This window comes from Corvus kubaryi, unplaced genomic scaffold, assembly GCF_017639235.1.
Source record: "Corvus kubaryi isolate FWS band 111438036 unplaced genomic scaffold, C.kubaryi_AGA036_p1.0 78, whole genome shotgun sequence".
Taxonomy (NCBI): domain Eukaryota; kingdom Metazoa; phylum Chordata; class Aves; order Passeriformes; family Corvidae; genus Corvus; species Corvus kubaryi.
This window is the reverse complement of record NW_024582065.1, coordinates 8,968,999-8,983,790: the sequence shown is the minus strand read 5'-3', so window position 1 is coordinate 8,983,790 and position 14,792 is coordinate 8,968,999. Positions and strand designations below refer to the sequence as shown.

Below are 14,792 nucleotides of genomic sequence, written 5' to 3'. Positions count from 1 at the left end.
GCATTCAGATTTTGAGAACCTAGTATTTGTGAATATGGAATGCAGCAGAGCTGGCCATAGTGAAATCCATACAAGGATAACTTATCCCCTCAACAAGGAATGTCCTTGTCTTTCTGATTAAAAATGCAAAATGTAAAAGCATACCATGGATGTATTTTCTGTATTTTAAGCCTGTTTTTGTGTGAACGTCTGATAGATGGTAAGAGGAATGTCTTGTGGTTTTTTTTGTTTTTTTTTTTAAAGCCACAACCAAATAGCAAATACAAAACAAGTATGTGCCGAGACCTTCGACAGCAAGGGGGGTGCCCAAGAGGAACAAACTGTACATTTGCTCATTCTCAGGAAGAGCTTGAAAAGTGAGTGTGGGAGACTTATTCCTTTTATTTTTTTTTTCCTCCTTTTAATCTAAATCCAAGCAATCTACAGAGATTTTTGAAAACAGTCTCTTCCATACATTCATTCATTTGGAAGGATTTGTGACTCTCTTGAAGTGACAATTCTTTATATGAAATGGAAGGTACAGCAAAGCAATGTCTGCAGACTAATTCCAGGGGTTTTTTTTGTTTTACCCTATATGAGGTAAAATTTCCTTTTCTGAAACTGAGTCTAAGCTCAGTGTCTCTCAGGGATTGATTTTATCACCTACAAGAGAGAATGTTAATTACATTTTAATTTATTAAGGAATAAACTGAGTTGTTGAACAGTATGCAGCTCTGCATTCTTGAAGCTGTTTTCACCCAAATGCATTTTCAAAGAACTGCAAAATGGATCTTACAAGAGGAGAGATGATCTTGGGTCCAGTTGTTGAAAATAAGTGTAATTTTTCAGTGTCATGTTCCTCTCATTCTCTTCTTTTTGCTAGTTTTGCAAATCCATTAAACTTCACAATAAGCACTTTTTATACCATCTTGTCTTTTGTGTGTTTGCACGTTTGTTTGTAGATACCGCTTGAGGAACAAAAAAATTAGTGCAACAGTGAGAACATTCCCCCTTCTAAATAAGGTTGGCGTAAATAGCACTGTCTCAACCACAACGGGCAACGTGATCTCTGTCATAGGAAGCCCTGAGGCAACGGGCAAGATGGTGCCAAGTACTAATGGAATAGCTAATCTAGAAACTGGGGTTCCCCAGCTGATCCCCCGCTGTGCAGACACCTCCCTGAGAGCTCTGGAGAACACCAAGAAGGGAGGGAAGACTGGAGCCAATGGCCAGAACACTTCTGGGTCCCCCACAGAATCACTCCCTGAAAAGTAGGTGACTTTTTTACATCAAGACAATTAAACAGAACATTTTGCTTTCAGATTATCGTGGAGTTTGTGGGTGGCCAACAGGTGAAGTGTGGTACTGGCTTGCAGTAACTGCTGGTGCTCAGTGGCTGAGCAGTGACTGGCTGCAGGCACAGTCACACAAAGCCTGTGGGTTCAGGGTGTCAGAGCCAGCACCTGTTGTTTTAGCTGTTCATTACTTATGTGCAGTGTAGACAAAATGGTAAATATCTCCCTTTGTATTGTATTCAGTTGTTCTCAGCCTGGTATCTTAGTTACTGTTGGGTTATTACATAAAAATAAAAAGTTACGGCATACAAATAAATTATGTACGTATTACATACAAATATGTTATTACATGCAATAAATTGTACTCAAAATTTTACATTTCCTAAAGCCAAGAAGGATGCACAAAGCATACTTCCTAGAAACCTCCTAGTTTTGGGGTTTTCACTTAAAACTTCGTAGATAATTCTACAGGAAACACTGAGTCTCTAAACAGCTTTTCAAAGCCTTTGTCGTTACCAGAATACACTTACAAAGGGTATCAAAACATTTATGTCCGCTTTTGAGTTCTCCTGGGAGAAAGTCTAAGATATAGCACCAGTTTGGGGTATGAAAAACAAAATTCCAGCGGAAATGACAAGGCCCAAATTTCCATGTTACATGGGAGTGTACATGAAGAGGTGACTAACTGAAATAAGTGAAGGTCTGCTTAATGATGTGTTGGTAATTCTTTTCAGTAAAATTGGTTCTCCACCCAAGACTCCTGTAAGCCAGGCAGCAGCTACCTCAGCTGGTCCTCCTAATATTGGAACAGAAGTTAATTCTGTGCCTCCAAAATCCAGCCCGTTTGTTCCCAGAGTACCCGTCTACCCTCCACATTCTGATAATGTTCAATATTTCCAAGATCCCAGGACTCAGCTGTCATATGAAGTTCCACAGTACCCACAGACAGGTGAGTGAGATGAGCACTGAGTAAAAAACAGCTCTGAGCTTTCGTCTGGAAAAGCCCAAATACTGAGAAATATGGACAGACAGAAATATTTTATATCTGTTTTGTCAATGTCTATTTTATTTTTATTAAATATCAGCCGAATCTTCACTTAATGGAATCCTAATCTTGTTAATTGCTGGGTATGTGAGGGACTTGCAGTTTGCTCCCAGTGTTGATGATTCTTGTCTCTGTGTGCTGTATGTTACACAGCTTACACATCAGCCTCCAGAAGAACTTGAACCTCAAGGTCTTTCATCTACTTTTTCCTTTGTTATCATTTAATTGCTTTTATTTAGGCTTGCTCTTGCCATGGCCTATCTATGAGGGTATCCATGGGCAGGATTCAGAGACATAGCATGCTTCTGCTGGGAGGCTTACACGTCTTTGTGCTTGTTCAAGTGTTTTCAGAAGGTTCCAGTTATCTTTTTGGGTTGCACTGTGCATGTTTATATTCAAGCAAACAATTGTGGTTTACAGCACTGAGTCATTCACAAGCTCTCAAAAGGTAGAGGCATTCAGGCAATCCTCTCAAAAGAGGAATAAGTCAAGTGTAAAATGGTTATTTATAGACTTTTTATTTTGTAGCAATATAGCTTTTTATTTTAGAGAGAACTATTTTAACTTCCTATATAAAGAATTGCTTAAGATCCTGTGTTTTCAGTTACATAGTTACACCGTAGCACGTAGGAGCAGTATTTTCCAAACTGGGTCCAGGTGGTGAAAGGCCAGCACTGCATCTGCAAGTATGGTTGTCATACCTGAAATTACATTTAACAGAAACATGGAAGGGGTCAGTAAGAGGTTTGTAAAGTGCGACTCCTCATTCTTGAAAGGTGCTTATCAGTGCTATTTACAGTTCTACAAGGTGTAAAATTCTTGGTCATTTGTGGTTGTATTAAATATGCCTTTTTCCAATTTTTAAGGGTATTATCCAGCACCTCCAACAGTACCAGCTGGTGTGGCTCCCTGTGTTCCTCGCTTTGTGAGGTCCAATAACGTTCCAGAATCCTCCCTCCCACCTGCTTCCGTGCCATATGCCGATCATTACAGTACGTTTCCCCCTCGAGATCGACTGAATTCTCCTTACCAACCTCCTCCTCCGCAGCCGTATGGACCAGTCCCTCCTGTCCCCTCTGGAATGTATGCTCCAGTTTATGACAGCAGGCGCATCTGGCGCCCACAGATGTACCCACGAGATGATATTATTAGGAGCAATTCTTTACCTCCCATGGATGTGATGCACTCATCTGTCTATCAGACATCATTACGGGAGAGGTACAACTCTCTGGATGGGTATTACTCTGTGGCTTGTCAACCTCCAAACGAGCAGAGGACCGTGCCTTTACCAAGGGTAAGTGAGAGCCAGGAAGGAAAGGCTCTATGCAGAGTTGCTTCTGAAGGTCATTACTGGAAAGTTGGTAAACAATTAGCAGAGAGCTGTTTATTACAGTGATCGAGACACATGACTTGGACGAAGTTCGTGCTTTGTTTTTAAGCTTAAAATGGGCTTGCAAAACAGACCATTCTAATCTGCATCAGGACTAGAGCCCCTCTGCCTCTTTAATGCCCATGCATGTTGCTTGAATTAATCGTATATTTAAGATTTGAGTTGCCATACATGGGCCTACAAATTCTTATGAAAGTCTTCAAGTGATATCAATGGAGGATTACAGACCCAAGGAAATTTGGGGATCCAAGTGTGTCCCATGCAAGTATTTGCCTTCTCATTAGAGTGTGATGGAATATCCAGTCCTGTATTTGTTCTTTCTAGGAGCCTTGTGGTCATTTGAAGACTGGTTATGATGAGCAGCTGAGGCGGAAGCCGGAGCAATGGGCCCAGTACCACACACAGAAAACTCCTCTGGTATCGTCAACACTTCCTATGGCAACACCATCTCCAACACCACCTTCTCCTCTCTTCAGTGTAGATTTCAGTACAGAGGTGGGAAGCCAAAAAACCTCTTTTATTTTCCCTTCCTGTTTCTGTAAGATGCCATTTAGTATTTCTAGTAAAGATTTTCTACCTGCCACTTATTGTTCATAAAATTAAATTAAAGTTCTAGCAAAAGGAAGGTGATACCTAATAATGATGCATTCAATTTGGTACTAAGGTGATGCTAAACATGACTGCAGAAGAAAGGTCAAGAAGTGAAGTGATTCAATTCAGCCTCACTAAATGAAATGTAACTTTATTGAACTCACTTTGTGAACCTCCATGGTTTTGTGTAGGGAACAGCAGTTGTGTTTTCCATTAAAAAATACATTGCCTTTGATACTCCAAATGGCTTTTACTTGATGAATAGCCTGAGTCAAACTTCAAGTGCTCATCAAGTCCCAAAGAATGCGTTCCCTTAGAAGTGGTAAAAGACATCAGTAGGACATTGTGTACTTCTGTATAAGTCTTGAAGAATGGGAACTCAAGAAACAGCAGTAGTGTGCTTTTGAAGAAAGAATAAAATACTTCAAGGTTTTTTTTATCTCTCTAAATTAGATGCATCCAAGAAACTAGTTTGAAAACCACTGTGCCAGGCACTCTTAGCTGTGGTTTGACAGTTTTCTTGGTGGTATTTGAGGTGTTAAGAATGATTATTCAGAACAGATCTTGTAGGTGTACCTGAAGTGCCTTATGCATGCATTCAAGGTGGATCAGGATTCAGTCATTTTTACCCAGGTTAGAGGGTTGTAAGTTGTATTTCTATTTACCTCTGGCTAATATGTTGAAGGAAAACACACGGCTTCCTCTCAGCTAAGTTGCTGTAGGTATTTTCCTAAGGAAACCTGACACTAACACAGATTCCAGTCTCTCATCTTGGCAGGCCAGGCAGTTGTTTGTATGGCAAAGTTTGCCCTCTGACAACTGTCAGGGACACTGGTTTAAAATTTGCCAAAACAGGTTATGTTGTCCCCAAGTCAAGTCTTGAATATGGCTGGAACTCCTTGATTGACTTTCGAGATACATTTACTGCTATTTAATTAAATTATCTTCTCATTTTAAAACTGAATTCCCTGTTTTTATTATTCATTGCTTATTTATTCCCTTTTCTGTAGTTCTCAGAGAGTGTCAGTGATTTGAGTGGAACTAAATTTGAGGAAGACCATCTCTCTCACTATTCACCGTGGTCTTGTGGCACTATTGGCTCTTGTATAAATGCTATCGACTCAGAGCCCAAGGATGTGATTGCCAATTCCAATGCCGTGTTAATGGTAGGGGTTTTCTGCATGTTCTCTCATTAGTGTGATGATCCTTACATGCTGAAGTGTCTTCTGTTTGGTTAAACCAGCCTTTTTGTAAAAAAAAAAGGTGATAGCTTCTATTATTAGTATTTTAAAGTAGTTCTGCTCATTTGAAGTTGTTTGGAATATCCTTTCCCAGTTTTGTAAATAGGCAACAATAATGAGAAACTTACTGGCCAGCTGAAGAATGTGCATAACCTCTAATGAGTCCGTGTATCTTCTGTCTCCTGAATATGTAGGATTTGGACAGTGGGGATGTTAAAAGGAGAGTGCATTTATTTGAAACGCAGAGAAGGGCAAAGGAGGAGGATCCTATAATCCCGTTCAGCGATGGACCGATCATCTCCAAGTGGGGTGCGATCTCCAGGTCATCCCGCACAGGTTATCACACGACAGATCCGATCCAGGCCACTGCTTCCCAAGGAAGTGCTACTAAGCCCATCAGTGTATCAGGTACTAGTACAGGCTTGGTGTGACAATAATTCATCATTCATACACACCGTGAGCATTTCATCCTCTTTGTGCTGACTATAGCTATGAAATGCAAAGAGCTAAGGAATATGTGTACCCCACTGAAGACAAGAGAAGATAGTGAATGGTATCTTAATTCTTTTACAGATTATGTTCCTTATGTCAATGCTGTAGACTCAAGATGGAGTGCCTATGGCTCGGATTCTGCTTCCTCAGCACGTTATGCAGAACGGTACGGACTCCTGCTCGAGCTCTGTTCACAGCTTTTCCTGTAGCTTGCAGTTCTTCAAAGTCCTCAGTGTGTGTGTGGGGAATCTGGAATGTCTATTAATAGGCATTCTTAATTTTAAAGTGAAAGACTTCTTACCTATCCAGCATAAAGCCTTGGAAAAAACTAGGTTAAAACTTGTGTAGTCTTTAATACTTAATGCAGTTAACAGTGCACAATTACTAGCAGTGTATCCCTTGAGAGACCTATCAAAGAACTGGAGTCAGGTGCTGCCAAGTTGTCATGTCAAAATCTTGAGGAGTTTCAGGTTTTCTTGCCACATCTTACCCATGTGTAAAATAAGGATGTTTGCTTCATACAATGCCTTGAGGTATTATGAGCCACAGTGAAGATGAAGAAGACATTGTCTTAATCACATCTAGTTTCTGTCCAAAAATCTAACACTGATTGACTAATGAAGTTATGGGATGTTTGATTTAGAGAACTTGTTTCTAATTCCTAGCTTTGCCTTCTTTCTTTTAAAGGGACAGGTTCATAGTGACAGATTTGTCTGGTCACAGAAAGCATTCCAGCACTGGAGATCTATTGAGTATTGAATTACAGCAGGTAAGACCAGTTGTTATACCATGAGGGTTTTTTAACTTAAAAATTGTTTTGTAAAGTGCTTTTAAATACACTTTCTTAGTGTAGCTTTTGGAAAACAGTACAAATGAAAAATGATCAGTAAGAGTTAAAGTAGACACGAGTCCTGCAGCACTTGGTGTGCTGCAGCAGGACTGCTAATAGGAGCTGTTCCACTGGCATCAGGAAGGCTGTTTTGGGGAGAAAGTGCTGTATCTGATGCATGTCAGCAAATGCAGAAAGAAGTAAGTGCAGTGCATTAAAAGAACACATGGTTCTCCACCTAGCAAGGGAACTGTGCTTTTGCGAGTGGGTTATTTTGCCATCTGACCACACATGGCTTAGGTGTAGCGGTTGGTAACTGATCTGTTTCTTTCCGTAGGCCAAAAGCAACTCCTTACTCCTTCAGAGAGAGGCAAACGCCCTTGCCATGCAGCAGAAGTGGAATTCTCTAGATGAAGGCAGTCGTCTTACCTTAAATCTTTTAAGCAAGGAAATTGATTTGAGGAATGGTGAGGTAAAGAAAGGGGTAATTGGGATGAAACAAATCTTTGAGGGTGTTTTTATATATATACAGAAGCGCATGAATTTTAACTAAGAGTTGAAACTTAGTTTTAATTTTAACAATCCCAAATATTTATAGCACCTTCTGTGCAAGTTAAGTCACTGTTGTTGCACTCAGTTATTTCCCTGAGATTAGGCAGGTGCACCTGCTATGCTGCTGCTCCAAACATGCATTTACAAAGTGGGAAAAAAGTGACAATCATTTTCATGCAATCATTAGTTTTTGTCTTACTTGTATGTGTTATAAATCTAAACATTTTGCCAGTGGACTTTATTCAAATTTCTGCTTCAGCAGTCATTTTATCTCTCTGTTACAGTACTTCATTGGGATTAGATTTAGCCTCGTATCCTATGTTGTCTATGGCTGAAGTTCATTTTTGTCTGACTAGCTCTCTTGTATTGTAGAAATCTTGTGTGCTAGAAATGCATCTTCTGTTTTCATTTTAATATTCCAGTGTGGTGTGAAGCAGGTGAAAAGCCAACTTGATATTTAGAGAACATATTAATTCTTTTTTAGACTGATTATCCTGAAGACTGTGCAGACACAAAACCAGACCGAGACATTGAACTGGAGCTGTCAGCCCTCGATACAGACGAACCTGATGGGCAAGGTGAACAGATAGAAGTGAGTACAAAAATCTGTGTCTAAAGAGATTGCTGGATCCTTTCATTAGTCTTTGTAGATCAGTATGTTGGAAGTAAAGCCTTTTGGTTTTAGTCCTAGTAATGACATCCAATATCTACCTTATTTTAACACTTGGGGTCTTGTACTTCTCACTCAGATACCTGGCAGTTAATACTAGTGAAGTTAAAAACAGCTCACAGTTTATATTGCTCTTGTCATTCACAGCCATCTTTGAATAATTGGCTTTTCCTTTAGTGAAATGTGGTAGACATTCCAATAGTATGACATAAAATTAAGGAGTCTTATGACTAGACTCCTGTTTCCATTAGCTTAATGTAGTGGAACTTAATAGGAAAATGTAAAGTTGGTAAGGACAGAGTTGATGGGCATTTCTTCTTTTCTCTTGTAGGAGATTCTGGACATACAGCTAGGGATTAGCTCCCAAGAGGATCAGCTGCTCAATGGAACAACCGTAGAGAACGGGCATCTGCTAAAGCAGCACCAGAAAGAATCTATGGAACAGAAGAGACAAAGTTTAGGTGAAGACCTTGTGATTCTGTGAGTGTTAGACAAAAAAAGCAGTGTCTGCCAATGTTAGACAAACAGCAGCATCAGAATAGTGGAAGCATGATTGTATAAGGATGAACTACGTACCTGCTCAGACTTGGATTAGACCAATCTGCATTGTTTATACATGGTGGAGTGAGAAGAACCTGTTAAGAAATAGAATTAGGCCACAAAGCTGAAAGTCCCAGGCTGGTACCATTGTTCGTTTGCATCGTTGTAATCGTACACACTGAAACGTGTCACAGCTGTTCAAAATACCTTTCACAGTCAGTAAGCAAAAAATGCAGAATATTTTTATAGTTAACAGAAATTAAGAAAAACTTCAAAAGGTTAAATGGCGGACTGTTTACACAAATCTCCGTGGAGGGGTAGATTTTGAAATACACTATTTTAGGTTTATATGTTCTGTAGTCTTTAATGAGTAAAGCAGCCTTTGAAAATGAGGCAGACTATTTTAACATCTCAAGCATACCATTCCAGAGGAAGATGTTTAGCCTGTTGCTAAAAATAAGTTTATGCCAGTATTTATTTAATGCACACAATTCAGTTCCGGATACTTGTGCATGTCCTTGTTTAATATTTGTGTAACTTATTTTTCTCCTCAGGGAGGAGCAGAAAACAATCCTGCCCGTAACTTCTTGCTTCAGTCAGCCGATCACAACATCTGTTAGCAATGCAAGCTGCCTGCCCATCAGCACATCAGTCAGTGTTGGCAGCCTCATTTTGAAAACTGCTCACATTATGTCTGAGGATAAAAATGACTTTTTAAAGCCTGTTGCAAATGGCAGGATGGTTAACAGCTGAAAGGCATTCATCTTTCCAGCTTGTGACCACACCATGGAAGCATTTACACTAGCTTTTTATATATATAATATATATTATATAATGTATATTTTTTTTAAAAAAAATAATATTGGGGTCATGCATTTCCTGTGGACTCTTTGATACTTCAAGCCCCTCTCGCATTAGCATTCTGAAGAAAAAAAAAAACTTACTTTAGTAGGGTAAGGCGTTCACTTTCCACAAATGAATGGAATTTGGACATTGTTTTACTTAAGCTTAAAGCAGCTTTTTATGAGTTTGTAGCAATCCGGTGCGGTATCTGAGCCATTCTTGTTGAAAATGGCTTCTGTAGAAAACTAACAACTCAGTTATTTAAACTAGCAGGATCCTACGATGATACATCTAGTGAAAGGAAGACTAACTTATTTGTCTCTATTTTGTTTCACGAGAGAAGAACTTGTGTCTTGTTGCAGCTGCTTTTTCTTTAGTTGTGGAACTTTGCATGGAGTATTGTTTCCTGTTGGAAGACTGAGAGGTGGAGATTTGGACTTGAGGCTTTTACAGGGTTAACACACCATTAGCTTTGCACTGCTGCGTTATTTGCAGGTCTGTGGGGCAGTGCTTTGCTGCAGCTCTTGGTTTCCATTCCCCCCAGTTTCTGCTTTAGTACTGTAGATACACATACACAGGCTACTTGTCCAAGTAAAGTTATCAGAAGTAAATCAAGTGCCTAAGTCCTCCAGCTAATGTACTAGGTATTGATTTCCCCAAGCTATACATGAAAAAATTTTCAACAATTTTGAGAGGTTATGCACTAATGTAACAGCAATTTTGGGTTTTTTTCTTCTTCTTTTTCTTTTTTTCATTAATAGTTCTCAACTTGGAGATGATAGGATCCAGATGACTTGGCAAAAAGTATCAGGTGCTCTTGGCTTTCCTTTGAAAACCCTGTATCTAGTGTTTGCACTGACTAACAAGATGGTATTGCTGTTTTTTGTACTGTTTTGTTTTTAATTTAAACTAAATATTGGGAATTTAAGGTGGTTGTAATTACCTTTGTTAAATGTTGTTAATCATAATCTTGTATTCAGGTTTAGTTTTTGTTTATTCAGTGGCAACTTACTTTCAAAGACCTTGAAAATACAATGAGATAGCATTATCTGACCTTCAGAGAACTGAAAACTGTATGAATTTATGCCCTGAGAAGAGGTGACTGAGAATCATGTCAGACATGTCAACTGAAATTTGGTTTTCATAAATACATATGAATTAGAGCCCTGGGCATATTTTTTTGAGAAGCTTAAAAATCCACTTTTTTTTTTTCTTTTAAGAAAGCAGGACTCTCCCTCCTGATGATTACTATCTTCTTGTTTGTCCTCTTACTTTTCTTTGTGACAAGTTTTACATTTTTTTATGTTTTTATTAACTTCTGTGAAGTTGTTTACTCTGAAAATTGTACTGGAATATTTTAAGCCAAGCTGATCTTTCACCAGGTGTACTGCATGTAAGGGCTTTTCCTGCTAGCAAAATGCTTAAAGAGGATCATGTTACTGGTCGTCTGAGTTGTTATTTTACAAAATCACAGCTATGTGGTCGGGTAAGATTTTGATAACTGTTTTGTGCACGCTTCTGGGGGGTGGGGGTTGGCATTTCCCTGAGGGTTACTGATTAGACTAAGTACATATTGGTGTTTGATATCTCTCCTAATGAACCTGTCCATGAAATAATTATGTTGTAAATATACCTGCAAATCCAAGGGTTAGTTTTGATATTCTGGTGTCAGTATGGAAGATCTTACACATCTATTTAATACTCCAATGTCAAGGAATGTATGTAGAAAAACAGTCAAGTAGTCTTTTCTTAGTTTCCTTTGGCTGTTGCTGTACCTTCTCCAGCCAGTGCCACCTCACTCTAGGGTTAGACTGATGCTTCGTTTCACTCGCTACGTGAAGTGAATGGATACAAGAACCAGACCACCTTTGTCACCTTAACTTATTTCCTATTGATGTTAACTTTAACTTAGAATGCTAGACATAAATATGATTGTTGTATATTTTATACCAAGACCATTCTGTAAATATGAATTTATATTACTTTTGAAATGCTTCTGAGATACTATTATTTGCTGTACAATGTAATTCCAAAACAGATATGCAAACAAGTATGTCTCTTTCATGGATATTTAAACAGTGAGATCTTCCATGTTGAAGGTGATGTAATTTTTTTAAAAGATTTTTAAATTTTAAATTGCTATTTTGTTACAAAAATAGAGAAAATATAAAGGTTTGAGAAGTCCTTATTTGCCCTCAGGGAAAGAGCCCTCTGTGCACCAGAACTCCACAGAACATCTTCAGCATGATCTGAGGGTGAATATATACTACATAAATTGATTGTGTATTTACCTTAACTTTTTAATTTTAAAATGGCAATTTTAAAAACTTGGTTGTGCTCTGCTGGAGGGGGTTGGGATAAGCTGCTTACACACATTTGCCTGTTTGTCCAGTGAAATGACATTAGCCTGACATATTCCTGCCAAGGTCTTGGCATATTTAAGAACAAATGTATCTCTAGACTCTTGTCTGCAGCAGGAGGTCCCGTGATAGAGCAGTTCTCTAGGATGACCATACACTTCATATGAAAAGTTGGTTCTCAACTGAGGCTAGAGTTTTCTAGTTGAATTTTTAACCTATAATGACAGGCAAAAGAATTATTTGGGGGTTTAACAGCATGCCAGCTTTGTCTTACGGTTTTAACACTGACTGTGTGGTTTTTGCCATGAAACTAATGCCCTCCAGTGCCCTGACAGGGAGAAGAAGCTGCAGCTGGGAACACCTGGCTCTGGCTTCCTTCTTTGTTGAAGTTTCAGCCCTTGACCCTTTACAAATAAGTATGTATTCATTTGTTAGTTGTAAATCAGGTGCCTTTGGGCTATGGAAGGGCTTATTTTCTGACACTGAGAGAGAGCGACTTACCTTTGTGTGTCAATAGCAGTGATGCCCATTTAGGTTTTGGCCTAACTTACTGAGCTGTCAGAAAAGAAGGCCCGTAGCAGATTGGGGAAAGAGATTGGCTCTTTTGCTTTGCTTGGACAAGCATTTTGGGTTGGTTTGGTTAATTTTTTTTTTCCCCATTAGGGGTACAGCAGGGATTTCACATGCAAGAGAGACAGGAATTATTAGTATCTAAGTTAATTGTGTTGCCTCACTACCTGGATTCATTCCTCGGTTTGCCTCATTTCCCACATAGGTCTTAATAGAGACTAATGCTTGTGCTGGGAGAATGCTTGTGTGAGAAAGTAACTATCTGTACATTCTTAACATATACTTAGAGCAGAGTGATTGCCCTGCTACTGATATTTTGTTCCTGTAAACAGGTGACAAGAAATGAATCTTAGAGTTTATGCAGATTTTGCATTGTAGAATGTATACTAGACCCTTCAAAGGCAAGGTTAGACTCTTTGCAAAGCAAACTGGCGTTGGTTCTTGGTAGTCTAGTACAGGGACACTAAAGTTTGGCATTTGATTTAGGAAAAAGAAAACAGTTGTACACAGCTGATTATGTTAAATAAGCTCTTAATTAAGCTCTTTGTAGAAGTCTAATTTGGAAGGTTTTAGTGCTTTGATAACTCGATTGAAATTTTAATTTCTCCTGTACTCAAGAGCTGAATGCTGTTCTTGTATAATAGTGTACTAGGCTGGATGAGGTACAAAATAATGCACAGTGGTCAGAAACAGCTGAGGAAAGAACGCTTAAAATAAAACTCAATCTAAACTCAGAATAGTTCCAAACATTGGTTTTGTTTGCTTTTTTAAAGCACAAGTTGTCAAGTTGTACCTGTTGCTGTACATAAACACTGTATTTGCCAGCAGCTCCTTGATCATATTTGTGAACAGACTTTTCATTAATTATTAGACTGGTATTAAAGGAAGGTGTTGAAATTGAGAGTGTAACAAAATGAGAAATGATCAGATGATCTATAGGATGTAAAAGTCCATTTTTATGTTTTAGTTTAATCCCTTAGTTAGGAAGTTCCCTCTCATTGAGGGACCTCTTCTGCAAGCAGAACACAATAAATGTGCTTTTTTAAATGACCCAATTTCCCAGTATAAATGAACAGCTGACTTTGGCAGTAGTCATCCCCCTGCATCTCTTTGCTGGCAAGGGAGCAGGACAAGGGGGGAAAAAAAACCCCAAAACTGTCACTGATGAGATGAAACAAATCTGAATAATCAAAGTGCCCAATGCCCAAACATAATTCTACAGCCCATTATTTAAGGATGCTTGTGGAAGCTTTTAATCACTCAAGATTTGCTGTAAAAGCTGAAATAAAGCAGAGCCTGGCTGCGTTTCTTACTGCCAAAAGCCAAGGTCATTTGCACATAGCCCATGGATTTCTCCAGAGTAGATCTCCGTTACCCAAGGCATGGGAATGCATGCGTTTTCTTAGCTGGGCAAACAAGTACATTATACAGTAGTTGTGATACAACACACGTGGCTTTGATTTGTACTGCACATACCCACTGTACAGCCACTCCGAAGTATTGTGGTTAGCTTGCAGCATCTGCTGTCGCATTGATACTGTTTACTGCGTATTCTTTTCCCTGGAAGTTTTAAAGAAAATTTTTTTTTCTTGTTGCATTGATTACATTTTATAAATTTGCTTAGCTGGAAAGTTTGGGAAAAGAGGCCTGTTTGTCAATTGTACAACCGATTGTGAAGCTCTAGTGTGAATATTTTTACGTCTGTATTAGACATTTTCTTTGCAAATCTATTGTTCGATTGAAATGTAAATGAAATAAAAGATGGTGTACACCCATCATGTATAAAGCAGGCACCATCGCTACGATGGATTTAATGCTCATTTTTATGGCGCATTCTCAGCTTCTATTTAAAACTATAATTTAAAGAAAAAAAAAATCTGTAAAATGAAATGGGGATATATGGGGGAGTAAATTCTATTCCGTTTATTTCGGTTTTGATTCCCAATGGTAATGTTTCCCTTCGTGTTAGAGTAGGGGGGCCCCGGCGGGGCCCGTGTGTCGCTGTAGCACTGACGTGCAGAGGTTGTAGCTTTGGCTGGGCACGGATAGAGCATCCCGGTTCGGTGTTTGAGAGACTCGATGGAAGAAGTTTGCAGTATTGACATGTATTTGCATGCACGAATAAAAATTATTTGTCCACCTTAACCGGCAGTTTGTCGTCAGTGCGGGCTGGGGGGAGCGGAGGGAGCGGGGCCATTCCCCGGTGGGGGGGCGGGGGCCGGGGCCGGTCCCGGGGCGGAGGCTCCCGGCCGTGCCGCTGCCGTTCCCGGTGCCGGGGCGGGGGCAGCGGGGCCGTGCCGGTGCCGTTCCCGGGGCGGGGGCAGCGGGGCCGGGCCGGGCCCGTCTCCTCCCCCGGCCGCCTCCTTCCCGCCGTGCCCCGCGCGGCGGCCCCGGA

General features: G+C 39.7%; 1 protein-coding gene across 3 annotated transcripts in view; it reads left to right on the top strand.

The window, feature by feature from the left end:
• Positions 1–14,542, top strand: part of RC3H2 (ring finger and CCCH-type domains 2) — a 23,780-nt gene extending 9,238 nt beyond the window's left edge. Inside the window, exons 8-20 of one of the 3 annotated variants that reach the window (XM_042052081.1) lie at positions 244–356; positions 942–1,250; positions 2,009–2,223; positions 3,186–3,613; positions 4,034–4,204; positions 5,311–5,466; positions 5,736–5,949; positions 6,115–6,199; positions 6,721–6,802; positions 7,200–7,334; positions 7,899–8,006; positions 8,416–8,564; positions 9,179–14,542. In XM_042052081.1, coding sequence (XP_041908015.1) covers positions 244–356; positions 942–1,250; positions 2,009–2,223; positions 3,186–3,613; positions 4,034–4,204; positions 5,311–5,466; positions 5,736–5,949; positions 6,115–6,199; positions 6,721–6,802; positions 7,200–7,334; positions 7,899–8,006; positions 8,416–8,564; positions 9,179–9,377 — 2,364 coding nt within the window. In that variant the 3' untranslated portion in view covers positions 9,378–14,542. The remainder of the gene's footprint in view (positions 1–243; positions 357–941; positions 1,251–2,008; positions 2,224–3,185; positions 3,614–4,033; positions 4,205–5,310; positions 5,467–5,735; positions 5,950–6,114; positions 6,200–6,720; positions 6,803–7,199; positions 7,335–7,898; positions 8,007–8,415; positions 8,565–9,178) is intronic. The other 2 variants (XM_042052084.1, XM_042052082.1) reach the window with 2 other exon arrangements.
• Positions 14,543–14,792: the final 250 nt, after the last annotated feature.